Source organism: Simochromis diagramma, unplaced genomic scaffold (assembly GCF_900408965.1).
Source record: "Simochromis diagramma unplaced genomic scaffold, fSimDia1.1 OVJJ01000746.1, whole genome shotgun sequence".
Lineage (NCBI taxonomy): Eukaryota > Metazoa > Chordata > Actinopteri > Cichliformes > Cichlidae > Simochromis > Simochromis diagramma.
In genome coordinates this window covers 3,323,172-3,335,891 of record NW_024386757.1, presented here as the reverse complement: position 1 = coordinate 3,335,891, position 12,720 = coordinate 3,323,172, and the positions used below count along the sequence as shown (strand labels likewise).

Genomic DNA, 12,720 nt, shown 5'->3' with positions numbered 1-12,720 from the left:
GCTATGTTAGCATAATATAAACAAGCTAACTTTTTTCCCACTCGATAAAAGTTAACGTGAGTGTTCTCGGTGGTCAGGAACAAATGTAATCGCATGGCAGGATGCTGTAAAAGGACCAAACTTCAGCCAGGAGAACAACTGAGATAATCCATCCATAATACGAGGTTAGTCATTCATATACTGCTGCATGGGCTGGGCTGTAGTTACATCCTAAGGTTTTAAAAACTGAGCTTAAATAAATGATTAGTGGTAATAAAAGCCTAGGGAGGTCAACAGGGATCACTGACTGTTTTAGGAGCTTTTTGAGATCAAATAGAAGAAAATACATAACATTAAACATGTTAACAACACAAAAGCCACATTAAACGCAGACTACTTTAGACCCGGAAGTAGGATTCGTCGCGTCATCATTGAACAACCGGATTGTAACTTTGCTGCCAAGTAATCGAAGTTCTTACACGCTTTGGTTTTTATTTGTGCTCAGCCAGTTTACTTGGTACAAACTCTAGATGGCGCCATGTGCTTTCACTACAGCCAGGCAGAAAAGGCTTCTAACTACGACTATGACAGGACACCGGCAGCCCTGGATCATTTGGTGCTCTTGAGATGTGAACAGCCAGTAGAAACAGAGGTCTTACTCTGCCATGATTTCAGGGTACTGAAAAGCTCATAAACAAAGCGAAGCGATCGCCTGTTTTGGCACATGGCATTCTGGGTTTTGCATAGGTCCCAGGTTCATTGATTTGCAATAATACGAAAACGCACAGGTGAAAGTGATAACATTACAAAACAGTGCTTGCTGATTAATATAATTAAAGTAAAAAAAAATATTCAGGTTATTCAAAAGGAAGGTGTCTCTTTACACACGGAGTGAGCATCAATCACAATTGATGATCTTTGCAAACCTTCAGCAGCCATACAGGCAGCAGCTGTTGACATATGGAGGGATTCCACGGCTGCAGCGGTGGTACCCTGCGGTCACCGTCGCATTAAAGATGTCCGACTCAAAAAATCCGTGTATTTAACCAACTGCGGCCTTCAAACACGAGGCGCCAGAACGGGAGGAGATAAAAGACTCGCTTTATTATCTGTAGTCAGTCAGCAGTTGTGCGGCGTTGTGACAGCTCACCATCACTCCCAACAACACACACTCTCTCTCTCGGTGCTAGACCGACAGCTATGTCTACGTCCGTCACGCGTGACACCGATATTAAAAAGAAGCACGTCCATTTCGCCAGTATGGAGGAGGACGACAACGACGACCAGGAGGAGGACACCCTGTTTGACAAGAGGAAGGACACTGGGCGAGAAATGAAGAACGCATTAAAGGGGGCGAAGAGAAAGACCACACAAAACAGCGACGACCGGGTGGAGGTGGTTGGCGGAGGAAGGGGCGGCCAAGGAGCAGCCGGCCGCTGGATGGTTACGCTCGCGCTCTGTGCATCTTGCCTGGGCTTGGTAAATAGTTAGGAGTGGGAAGTTAGCTTAAACCTGCCGGTTCATTAAACAATTCTCTGACTTTTCTCATTCCTTTAAAAAGGAAATGAATTGGAAATTTTTAAATAAATAAATATAATGTGGTAACTGAATAGATTTATTAAGCTGGTTGGGATATCTACAACAGTTAACTAGTTGGCTAGCTAGGGTTGTATTAATGTTATCCGTTAGCATAACCAACATCAGTTTATAGCCATAAACCGCTAGCTTATCACGGCTGTCCAATATTCATTTGCGTTCTTTGGAATTTCTACTAAAGTCTACTCCAGGAAATTAATTTGATATGTCAGAAGATCTGCAGTTACTTATATAGTGCCATAATATAGTAGATTTTTGGCCTGTTATGGTTCTGTCGAGCGTTGTAAACGAAGGAGACCTTTCAATTTAAGTCGTACTTTGTGTCCTTAGGTTGTTTTTGACTGGCCCCACATGTCGGTTGCCTTTATAGTTGTTATAAAGGTGCAACAGAATGTGAATTTACGTACACAAGGTGGTCACATGTGCTTGTAACTATTGAATAGTAAGCAATATTACGGTTGTAATAGTTCAGTGAATGCAGCAGTATCCTGCACAACCGGATTTTCATAGTTGTAAATCTCGCTCTTCAACCATTTATTCCGCATCAGATTAGTGAAATCCACCTGCACACACTGGACGACTTTCTCCTGTATTGTTAACCTTTTCTCCCCCCATTGGGCCTGGGGAAGAACATTCAAGTTTTGTTGTTTCAGCATCAGATTAAGCTGTTAAAAAAGTGGGAAAATGGAAACTTTTATTACAGTTATTTAAGGATTGATATCAACCAGCTCTGATTGATGCCAGTGTCAGCTCTGCAGTTTTTGTTGTCACTGAGTGTGAACTCAGTGTAGAGAACAAAAAACTTGGAGGCTCTGTGAGCAGAAGCTCCACTTCACTTTTTTGTGTGATGCGAAGCAGTTAGATAAGCATGCTGGCACTGGTAAAAGGAACGGATAAACTCTGAGGATTATGATTCCAATGTTCAGTTTAGATTAGATTAGCCTTTGTTGTCTCCCTTCAAAGAAATTTTGCTTTGTCATTCAAGAAAAACCATCACATAAATTAATCGTCATACCATTTCACATGCACACACTTACAGTTTACTTATTACTATTCAATGGTTTGACAAATTGGAGCACTAAAGAAAATATAAATATAATTTGAACAACTCACAATTTGGTACCCTGTACCTTTTACCTGATAGTATTAGCTTTATACTCTCTATGTTTTTGTGTAAACCGTGTGATTTATATCTCTAGGAATTTTACAGGCCACACTTTATTGCAGTTTCCTCTGATAGCACCTGGGGGAAAATGGAGGGAGCATGCCAGTGGTCTTTCCAGCCCTTTGCATCAAATTTTGAACCTTTGATCTGAGCTGACAGACAGGTTAGTAAATTGTGTAGTATTGCCAGAACAGATAGCAGATTCAGTAGTTAGCATATAAAATAAGTAAAGCTTTCATCCACCCCAGGGAGTTTAGAAAGTGTAAACTCTGGAAGACTAGTTCTGGCACTAATGAATCTAGTATACATGAGAGTCAAGGTGTGTGAACCAGTAGAACTGACATTTAACTGTTTTTTTGTTTTCATTAGAAAAGCCAGGTGCTGTCTAGTTATACAGGAGTTCACCTTCATCTATAGCATGGTGTTTAACAGTATGTGAGGGAGTGTAGTCTTAAATCACGAGCTGAGGTCCACAAACAGTAATCGTGCATAAGCTTAACTATTCTCTAAATGTTTATATTATATCAGTTATAGTAGTTAAACAATTATATGCAAATTAGCAGGGATCAAAAAAAAGTTTAGATTCGTTTAAATTTGTAAAAATTTTTCAGTCTTAATTTTTCTCAACAGAAATCCTAAAATAAACATTTGTGCAGTATGTGTTGATACGTTGCCACCTCTGTCTTCACCTCGTGCCTTGTTGCTGACAAAAACACAGGAGGAGGAGGTAAAGTTTTCATTGGGGGTGAGCAGAATGCACAGGGTTGGAAATGTTAGTTTAGTTCTCCTAGATCCTGATGCGATCATTTGTCATTGATCTCTCAAGGAGATGAGACAAGTAGGACAATGGAGGGAGAGGAGTGGGTCCAACAACAACAGGTCCTGCAGTCGTGGCTTGCTCTAAGCTTTGTCTTATTTTCTTAGGGGATGTGTATCTCAGTTCTTGGCCCCACACTGGAAGACTTGGCTGCAAATGTGAACCAGGATATCGGCAACATCTCCTACATCTTTGTTGGCCGCTCTGCAGGCTACGCCGGCGGATCCCTATTAGGAGGCATTCTCTTTGACTGCATGAACCCCCATCTCCTGCTAGGTACCTTTCTAGCTTGTTGTTCTTGCCGGCCGGCCTTTACAGTCATTTTATGAGATTGATTTTGCCTCCTGTGGTAATCTTCTAGGTTTGTCCATGCTGCTCACGGCTTCTGGAATGTGTGCCATCCCTTACTGTAAGCAGGCTCTGCTCCTCACTGTGTTCATGTCCAGCATTGGGATATCCATGGGTGTTATAGATACAGGTAAGTAAACTATTGATATTCACTGTATCAGGGAAAGTTCAATGATTTTAACGGTCAGCCTCAGCTGATGAGTTTGTGCAGGGCTCAGAGCCACAAGTGGCTGATTTTACCTCTTCTTCTCGTCATTCTCTCTCCTGCTGTGGTGATGCATGTTTAAATGAGGGCATGGCTTAGCTGCAGCAGAGTGAATAAACAGTAGTGGAGTCCTGTTTGTAACATTGAGGGAGATGGTATGAGTAATTCAGTGCAATAGACATGGGCTGCTGGGAACTTCCCATGATATGATATGACATTCCTTTTGGCTCTCGGAGGAGGCGGACACACTTTTTCTCCTCTCCCTCATCTCCCTTATCTTCCCTGCTTAGTTCTTATGTCCTTGTCTAGTCTCGTGTTTTTTGTATTACTTTCCCTGGAACACTCTCTCACAGTCTGTTTCTAAAACCTAAAGAGAATTATGGATTTGATCAACTGGTCTCTGAATGCTATTGACACCCTTGTTGCTTTTCTGTGTTTATTGTGCTATGGTGTGTTGATATCTGTGCATTCCTGTATTATCCTTTTGTGTTACACATTTCGATGTTTTTTTCCTCGCTACCTGGCCTGACCTGTCTCCCCAATGTGATGTTTGTGTATTGTATGTACGGTCGGCAAGGTCTGTCATCTCGGTTGTGGGCAAAAGACCAAATAAAGGCTATCTCATCTCATCTCATATACTGAGCATTTATTCTCAACTTGATTCTTTTCACTTTACATGTGTTTATCCACCACTTTAGATTTAAAGCTTCAAACCACATTACCAACTCGTCCACAGCGTGCCTTTCCTGTCTCCCTCTGTTCATCCCTAACTGGTGGCCAGTTTTTCCTTCCGACTGTTGCCAAGTGCTTTGTCATTAATGTGTCTCATTGTGAGGTTTTATCTCTAACGTTGTAGGCTCCTTACCCTAAAATACAATGTGCTTTGAGTTGACTGTTGCTGTGTATTGGTGCATACGTAAATAAAATTGAATGAAAGTGAAACCGTGGAAAGAACAGGGCACCAGTGGCAGACCTGCTAGTTCTGGTGTTCTGTGGTTCAGCTGTAAGAACAAAGGTCTCACTGAGGGACAGTGGGCCCTCATAGAGTTTGTTTCCAAAAGGTTGTTCAGAAACATGCACAAGTAGCATGCCGAAGGTAATTTGTAGCACTCTGGCAGTGCTTCTCCTGATCCTCCTCTCAAAAAACGAACAGATACTTGTCCTGCTGTTGGGTTAATGCTCTTCGAAGTCCCCTTTCAACTCTGCTTGTGTAACGTCTCCTCTCCTCTATACTCTTGACACTGTGCTGGCACACACAGCAAACTTTTCCTTTTCGGGGTGTTGTCTGGTTGTTGCTTCTTCAGTGCACCTCTTTTCACTTTGATGTGCACCAGAAGAAGTGAAATGAATTCATAGTGAATTATGTTTCCTTCCTGCAAATTGACCTATAAAGACCTTACATAGACATTTACAAACTGTTTTGAAATCTTGTAAATCTTGCATGTAGTTAGTGCACCACGTGGTATTAGGCCTGTAGAATAATCCTTCATCTGCTTTTGCTAACAGTGGTAGCTTATTCTTAACATCATAAGAATGGAAACTTGCCGATGGAGTTATTTGGAGTCATTCCTTGTTTTGTCTGATTGTGATTCTTCTGTTAATCTTTTTTTTCTAGTTTAGCCAAAGCAAAGTGATGCTTGTGTCTCCATTCTTAACTATGTGTTTCTCCTGTGTGTCAGGTGGTAACGTGCTCATACTGGACACGTGGGGTGAGCAGTCGGGGCCTCACTTGCAAGCGCTGCACTTCAGTTTTGCCGCTGGGGCCTTTGTGTCTCCTATCATAGCCAAGCTGGTGTTTGGGACTGACTGGAAGGGCACTGAGGCCATAGCACCAACCAAGAGTACGCCTTCCACAGAGCCCCAGGTGACCAAAACCGTCAACACTCAGGGAGTCTCGCACAGCACCCTCAACTCCACCTGGGCCTACATCGTGATCGGTGCTTTTGTCTTTCTCATGTCCTTCCTCTTCTTCATCCTTTATTCTCGCTGCAGCGTGTCACGTGCAAAACCCCGCTCGGCCTCAGGAAAGCCCCTGGTGGCCAAATATCATGTGGCTCTTACAGCCCTCCTTTTCCTCTTCTTCTTTGCCTACGTCGGTGCTGAAGTAGCATATGGCTCCTTCATCTTTACCTTTGCTAAGGAGTACATCCACATGGCTGAGGCGAAGGCAGCTGGGCTAAACTCCCTGTTCTGGGGGTCATTTGCAGCGTGCCGTGGGTTAGCCATCTTCTTTGCAGCCTGCATGTACCCGGGAAACATGATCCTGCTCAGCCTGGTGGGCACCGCTATCTCCTCTCTTCTGCTCTGCTTCTTCAACAAGAAAGAGGAGGTCCTGTGGGTGTGCACTGCTATCTATGGGGCTTCCATGGCTGCCATCTTCCCAAGCGGCATCTCGTGGGTGGAGCAGTACACCACAGTAACGGGGCGCACAGCGGCAGTTTTCGTGGTAGGTGCAGCGCTGGGCGAGATGGTGCTGCCAGCACTCATAGGCTTCCTGCTCAAGAGGTTTCCAGATCACCCGCTGCTCATGTACCTGTCACTCGTCACTGCCATCTTCACCTCCATCCTCTTTCCAGTCATGTACAAGCTGGCCTCGGTGAATGATGAAATTGAAAGCAGTGAATCCCAACGGGCACTGCTGGACTCAGGAGCTGATGAAGATGAGGATGAGGAAGAGCAGGATAATGAGGCCGATCAGTTGAACGACGCAGACTTTGAGGTCATTGAAATGGACGATACATCAAATTTTATGAATTCACCAAGCAAGATGTCCTCTCCCCCTGATGTCATGGCTCTAACAGACAGCCCCACTGCCCAAACCACACTGGCGTCAGAGCCTGCAGGCGCTGCTTTCTCAGAGAGCATCTCTTTGGTAGGACACTCACCAAGACAGAAACTGCTGCTCTCTTTGGACCAAGAGAAGAGAGACTGAGAATGTCGGCTCAGTGACATGCCTCAACTGTCCATTTGCTGTCCAAGACCTGGAAACTCCAACACAGTTACTGTTTGTACTCTAGTAAAGGAAGCACTGACTAAGCAGTGCAGCTTATAAATCATACACACGCTTCCGCAGCTCAATTCAGTGCATCTTTTAAAGCTTTTGGACGTCTGCTGGACAGTGAAGGATCAGATGTTGAAGTATTGCTATTTTCTTATAAATCATTTGACAGTGTGTTTAATATTGTTGTGTCCTCATCCCCTCTGTAGTTAGGTAAAAGGTAAGGCTAGAATGAAAGTAAGAAATAGATCAGATATCAGCCTGATCCTGACTCAACGAACTTCACTGGGATCGTTGGCAACAGCTCAATCTATTCAGTTCAATTCTATGTTCTGTGTTTACTATGCCTTCCATCAGCAGTAGAGCGCTGATTACAAACGGGAGAGCTAACATAGCATGGATGAAGCCAAAAGCCAAGGGAGAGCAAGTTGTTATACTTCTTACATTTTGAATGTTTTTATGTTTGCAGTGTTTTTTGACTACAGCTAAGACTTCTCTGTCAGCTTCTGTCTTTGAGTTACTGGTATCACATTGGAGCTAGACAAACATGGATTGATGCATCGCTAGAATTCAGTGCCTTGTTTGAGGACGGGAGGAGAGTGGATGAGCTGAACCAGGGACAGACAGCTAGCCACCCCCTTAAAATAAAATCTTGCACTGCAAATACACTATATTGCCAAAAGTATTCACTCACCCTTCTAAATCATTACATTCAGGTGTTCCAATCACTTTCATGACCACAGGTATATAAAATCAAGCTCCTAGGCATGCAGACTGCTTCTATAAACATTTGTGAGAGAATGGCTTGCTCTCAGGAGCTCAGTGACTTCGAATATGGTACTGTGATAAGATGCCACCTGTGCAAAGTCCAGTCAGGAAATTCTGTCACCATTAAATGTTCCACAAAATGAAAGTGATTGCGATTGACAGCAGCTCAGCCACATAAAATCACAGACTGGGGTCAGCAACTTTGTGCACAGTCAATCACTGCAGACTTCTAAACTTCATGTGGCCTTCAGATTAGCTCAAGAACAGAGTACAGAAGGTTACAGAATTGCAAAGTGCAATGCAAAGCATCATATGCAGTGGTGCAAACTGCATATGATGCCACTGAACTCTAGAGAAGTGGAGAGGTGTTCTCTGCAGTGAAGAATCATGTCTACATCTGGCAATCTGATGGAGGAGTTAGAGTTGGCAGCTGCTAGAACAGTACTTGTTTGACTGCATTGCACTAAGTGTAAATTTTTTTTAATGGGCTTGGGCTTGCTCCCTTAGTTCCAGAGAAAGGGACTCTTAATAATTCAGCATACCGAGACAATTTCATGCTTCCAACTTTGTGGGAGCAATTTGGGGATGGCCCTTTCCTATTCCAGCACAACTGTTTCTAAAGACATGGACGAGGAAGTTTGGTGTGGAAAAACTGGACTGGCCTGCACAGAGTCCTACACCTCAGCCTGACAGAACACCTTTGGGATGAATTAGAGCATCCCAGCATTGGTGTCTGACCTCACAAATGCACTTCTGGAAGAACACTTCTAAACCTCGTAGAAAGCCTTCCAGAAAAGTTGAAGCTGTTATAGCTAAACATGGAATGTCACTCAAGCTCATATGTGTGTGTGAAGGCAGACGAGTAAAAACTTTTGGCAATATAGTGTGTGTGTGATAAGCTGAGCTGTACAGTGTATGCAGCTGTTTTCTGTTGCACTTTTGTTAAAACTGGATTTTTTTTCTTTTTGGTCTTGTGCTGTAATGGGTCATTGTCACTGTGATTCCTCTGATTTTTTCTTTTTAAGCTCCTGATTTAGTGAAAGAAAGAAGGCATCTTCATACATTGATTTTTTTATTTTTATTATATCAATCTCAAACCTTCACCCACAGCAATGTCCATTAAAAACAAACAAAAAGGATCTCCTTCATTATAAGTTTTTACATTTTTACAAATCCACAGATCCTGTGTACGGCTGCATGGAGTGGGAGGGTTAAAGATCAAATTTTAATGTAGTTTGAAGACGGTTCGCACAGTAAAATTGGAAACGTACACAAAACCATATATCCACAAGGAAATAGACTCTTCATGGCATAAATTACCAAATACAGTATTGCAGCAGTCCCACATTTAAAAATAAAAAATGGAGAGCTTTCCAGTTCCCATACTCTGTAGTATGAACTGTCAAATCTGCCAAAACAGACAAGGTTAAAGAAACAGAAAAATGGCACCTTCAAAAAGAACGCATCAAACTGCTTTGATTGTGTTCATGGTTGGAGCTGTAGTTGGTTAATGCACAGTGAGATTGGAGATGGATCTGTACAGGAACTATTTACAAAAAGACTGCAGTCAGTATAAAAAGGAGAAAAAGTCGATTAGTGGTTTGGGTGTAGTTCGTCTCTGAATTTATAAGATCTTTAAAAACCAGTTACAGTGAATACACAATACGACACATGTTCCATGATTGGACTGCACTCAGTCCCGCAACAGGCTGTCTGTTGCCGTGTCATCAAAAAGATCAGCTTCATTCGGCCCATAGCAGCTAATGGAGATGGCAGCAAACGAACACACGGCCTCTTCCACTGGAGGCATGAAGTAAACAGTCTCCATACTCAGAGAAATACTTTGAGACAAAATGAGAAAACCCGTCAGGGCTCAATCAAAGCACCATTTAAACTTTTACGACCAAATGGACAAACACTAAGATGGAAGGCCAGGAATTAGCACCAAATCAGTGGGTGGCTCCGGGACTCGGGAGCCAATCAGAACTGCTCCAGCAGCTGACGGAGGTAGGGGGCCTTGGAAAGTTGTCTGTTTACCCGGGACAGCTTGTAGAGGACGAGACAGTCGAGGGACACGCAGGGAACCTGCCGCTCAGCACTGCCACTGCAGTTCCTACAGATCTGTATGCAAACAGAGACACAAGCACACAGTGATCACACAAGGATGAGCTCTGGTATGGATACCACTCACAAACATGTCACTACTAGTCTGACCAGAGAAAAACTGCAGAGTCCGACATTGTTTAGGCAAAGCTGCACACCAACTCAACCCGAGTGATTGCTGCCACCAGGCATCATTACTGCTGACGTCAATTGCTGTCTTAATAAATCTAGATTTATCGCCAGAAAGCAGTTTCAGTGTTCCTTCAGTGTCGCCTGCTTTGAGTCGTATCAATTGGGTAAACGTTTAAAGACAGTGTGACAAAAGCAGGAAGAAATAAATACCTGTAATCACAGAAGTTAATGGTCCAATTATTATTCAAAACCTTAACAGGAGCTCATATTCTGTGCGTCCTCAACTTCTCACCTTCAGCAACTGCTCTTGCTGACTCTCCCACTGCCTCATGTCCTGGTAGAGTGTAACAGCGACTCGCTGAGGTTCAGCACGACACCGTGAGCACACACCCAGCTGGGTCAGCTCATCACACACAGGGCAGTGAAGCGTGGTGAAGTACTGGGAAATTGTCCCCTTCCTCCCCGCTTCCTCCCCACCCACCACGGAGGAGCAGGATGCCTTCTGGATCTGGAGAGAAAAGAGCGATGTAGCTGAAAACACATGTTTGATTGATCACTGCTGCTGGACTATATGCAGACACATGGAGTTAACATGCACAGCATCTTCATGGACATAAAACAGTATGAACTACGTGATCATGATACTTTTCAGGTTTGTTAAGAATCCTACCGAATATCATTAGATGCTGAAGGATCAGAGATCAAAGATTCAATTTTTTTAATACAAATACACACATTCAGGATTTTGTGTGTGACTGTTTTCACTGGGAAAAACGAAGACATAAAAGGAGTCAGTGGCACTGGAGCAGCAACCATTTATGTATCTGACTGTGATTAGTAGCTATGCCAGCAGATGGCGTGTGCACTCTGTCAGACTTCAGTAAAGAAACAAAGACTGAGGCAGCAGCGCTGCAGCTTGACTCATTTAGTCATCAGCAGGAAGCAGAAGAGATCTCTCTTCATCCTTTGTTCTCTCTAAATGACAGACTGCTTTTATTTTGACAAGAGTGGAAGCAGAGGGTGACCTCTTTGACTTGCCACAGTCAGTCAAAGGAAGATACCAATTAATCTAATTCATCCTCCAAACTCAGTATTAAGTTGATTGTGTGTCTTTATGATGTTCCTGGTTCTTTTTTTTGTTTTGAAGGGTTTCTTATCTCCACTGCTGCTGCTCTGCTTCTAAATGGCAGCGGTGAGACAAAAACAAAAACATCACAATGGCCTGTATGTCTGCAAGTTGTCCTCACCCTGGGGAGCTCCTGGTACCAGCTGAACACGTCGACTCCGATCAGCTGGAACATACGGGCCAGTGGCGGCAGGATCTGCTTAGTGATGTAGTAGGTGGCATTGAGGCGCAGGGTGGGGTCCTGCAGCACCTCGGTGGGCCGGCGGACCAGCTGGATGAGGGGCACGCCGGGTGTGCCGTACACAATGACATAGGGCACCCGCTCACTCACGCGTGGCTCCAGCCTTCGGTCATAGGCCATCATCCGTCTGAGGCGAAGCAGAACAAAAATGAAGTGACAGCAGATGATGCAGTTATTGTTTACATCACACAGCCAACATGTTCACATTAGCAGCGAGAACGTGTGCTGGTGCTCTGAGAGAGAAAACACAAAATAAAGCAGATGAACTGAAGCAGGGCTCATAAATGCTTCTTCCTTGTGCATCTAAAAAATCACTTTTTTTGTCCTCCACTCGTTAAAAAACAGGTTGCCTAGCAACACTCAGGTACTGTACAGGCTAGTGCAGCCAGACAATGAACACAGTGAGGGAGGACTAATTGGATTCACGCTGGGTACTGTAACTGTAGCTGACAGCAAGCTCTTACTCACCATTCTGTTCTCTGCTGCACGCACACACAGACACACACACACAGAGCCAACCAGCAAACATTTATCCAAGCCACACTCCTGACTTCTCCTGTACTGTGACCACACATACACACACACACCTGGTGAGTTCCAGCGCAGGGATGCAAGCTCCAGGTCTGTACGAGCCGCTGCCCCGGTACTCCTTGGCGAAGGTCAGATCCTGCATGCTTGCCCGGCCATCCAGAATCTTCATACACTGACGCTGCACAAACTGCTTCACCTGGCTAATGTCACGTGTCTCAAACAGCAGCTTGATGGAACGCTCCAGAATCTAAGGGGCACATGAGTAAAAGAACACAGGCATAAGAGGATGAAGATAAAATGATTTACTGGTAATCTAAGAGAGGTGTTGATGCTGTTTAATGTGCAAGCGGAAGGAGACGACCTTTTCCCTGACTGACACATGCAAAGCGGTCTGAGTAAACGGGAGCAGGAACAAGAGTGGCATGCCTGCGATTGGTGCACAACACAGTGAAAATGAGGGGAAAACATGGTTTGCCTGTTACCTTGGAAACAGCAGGGCAGCCGTCGCGGCGCACCGTCTCAATCCCTTTGGCATCAAACACGGGCTCCTTTTGGTCAAGGCTCTCATACATGTAGCCCACGTAACGCTTCTTTGTCTGCAGAACGCAGGGCAAGTACACCTGACACACACACACACACACACACACACACACACACACACACACAGATAAATAACTACATCTAATGTGTGGAGATGGAAAAATCACAGTG

The 12,720-nt window shown here is 44.1% G+C and overlaps 2 protein-coding genes across 2 annotated transcripts in view; one reads left to right on the top strand and one right to left on the bottom strand.

Annotated features, from left to right (window-relative positions):
- Window positions 1–309: 309 nt before the first annotated feature.
- mfsd4b (major facilitator superfamily domain containing 4B) lies at window positions 310–12,272 on the top strand. The gene is made up of 4 exons (XM_040027922.1): window positions 310–1,458; window positions 3,665–3,833; window positions 3,919–4,035; window positions 5,790–12,272. The coding sequence occupies exons 1-4, from the start codon at window positions 1,180–1,182 to the stop codon at window positions 7,040–7,042; spliced, it is 1,818 nt and encodes a 605-aa protein (XP_039883856.1). The 5' UTR covers window positions 310–1,179; the 3' UTR covers window positions 7,043–12,272.
- Window positions 8,936–12,720, bottom strand: part of rev3l (REV3 like, DNA directed polymerase zeta catalytic subunit) — a 79,241-nt gene continuing 75,456 nt past the window's right edge. Inside the window, exons 28-32 of the mRNA XM_040027909.1 lie at window positions 12,492–12,629; window positions 12,066–12,256; window positions 11,359–11,605; window positions 10,404–10,619; window positions 8,936–9,997 (exon numbers count right to left, since the gene is read on the bottom strand). Coding sequence (XP_039883843.1) covers window positions 9,857–9,997; window positions 10,404–10,619; window positions 11,359–11,605; window positions 12,066–12,256; window positions 12,492–12,629 — 933 coding nt within the window. The 3' untranslated portion in view covers window positions 8,936–9,856. The remainder of the gene's footprint in view (window positions 9,998–10,403; window positions 10,620–11,358; window positions 11,606–12,065; window positions 12,257–12,491; window positions 12,630–12,720) is intronic.

Excerpts from the sequence above, each read along its gene's own strand:
- mfsd4b (XM_040027922.1), top strand. The coding sequence starts at position 1,180 with ATGTCTACGTCCGTCACGCGTGACACCGATATTAAAAAGAAGCACGTC. Across the intron at positions 1,459-3,664 it reads GTGCATCTTGCCTGGGCTTG|GGGATGTGTATCTCAGTTCT; the intron begins GTAAATAGTTAG and ends TTATTTTCTTAG. Across the intron at positions 3,834-3,918 it reads GAACCCCCATCTCCTGCTAG|GTTTGTCCATGCTGCTCACG; the intron begins GTACCTTTCTAG and ends GTAATCTTCTAG.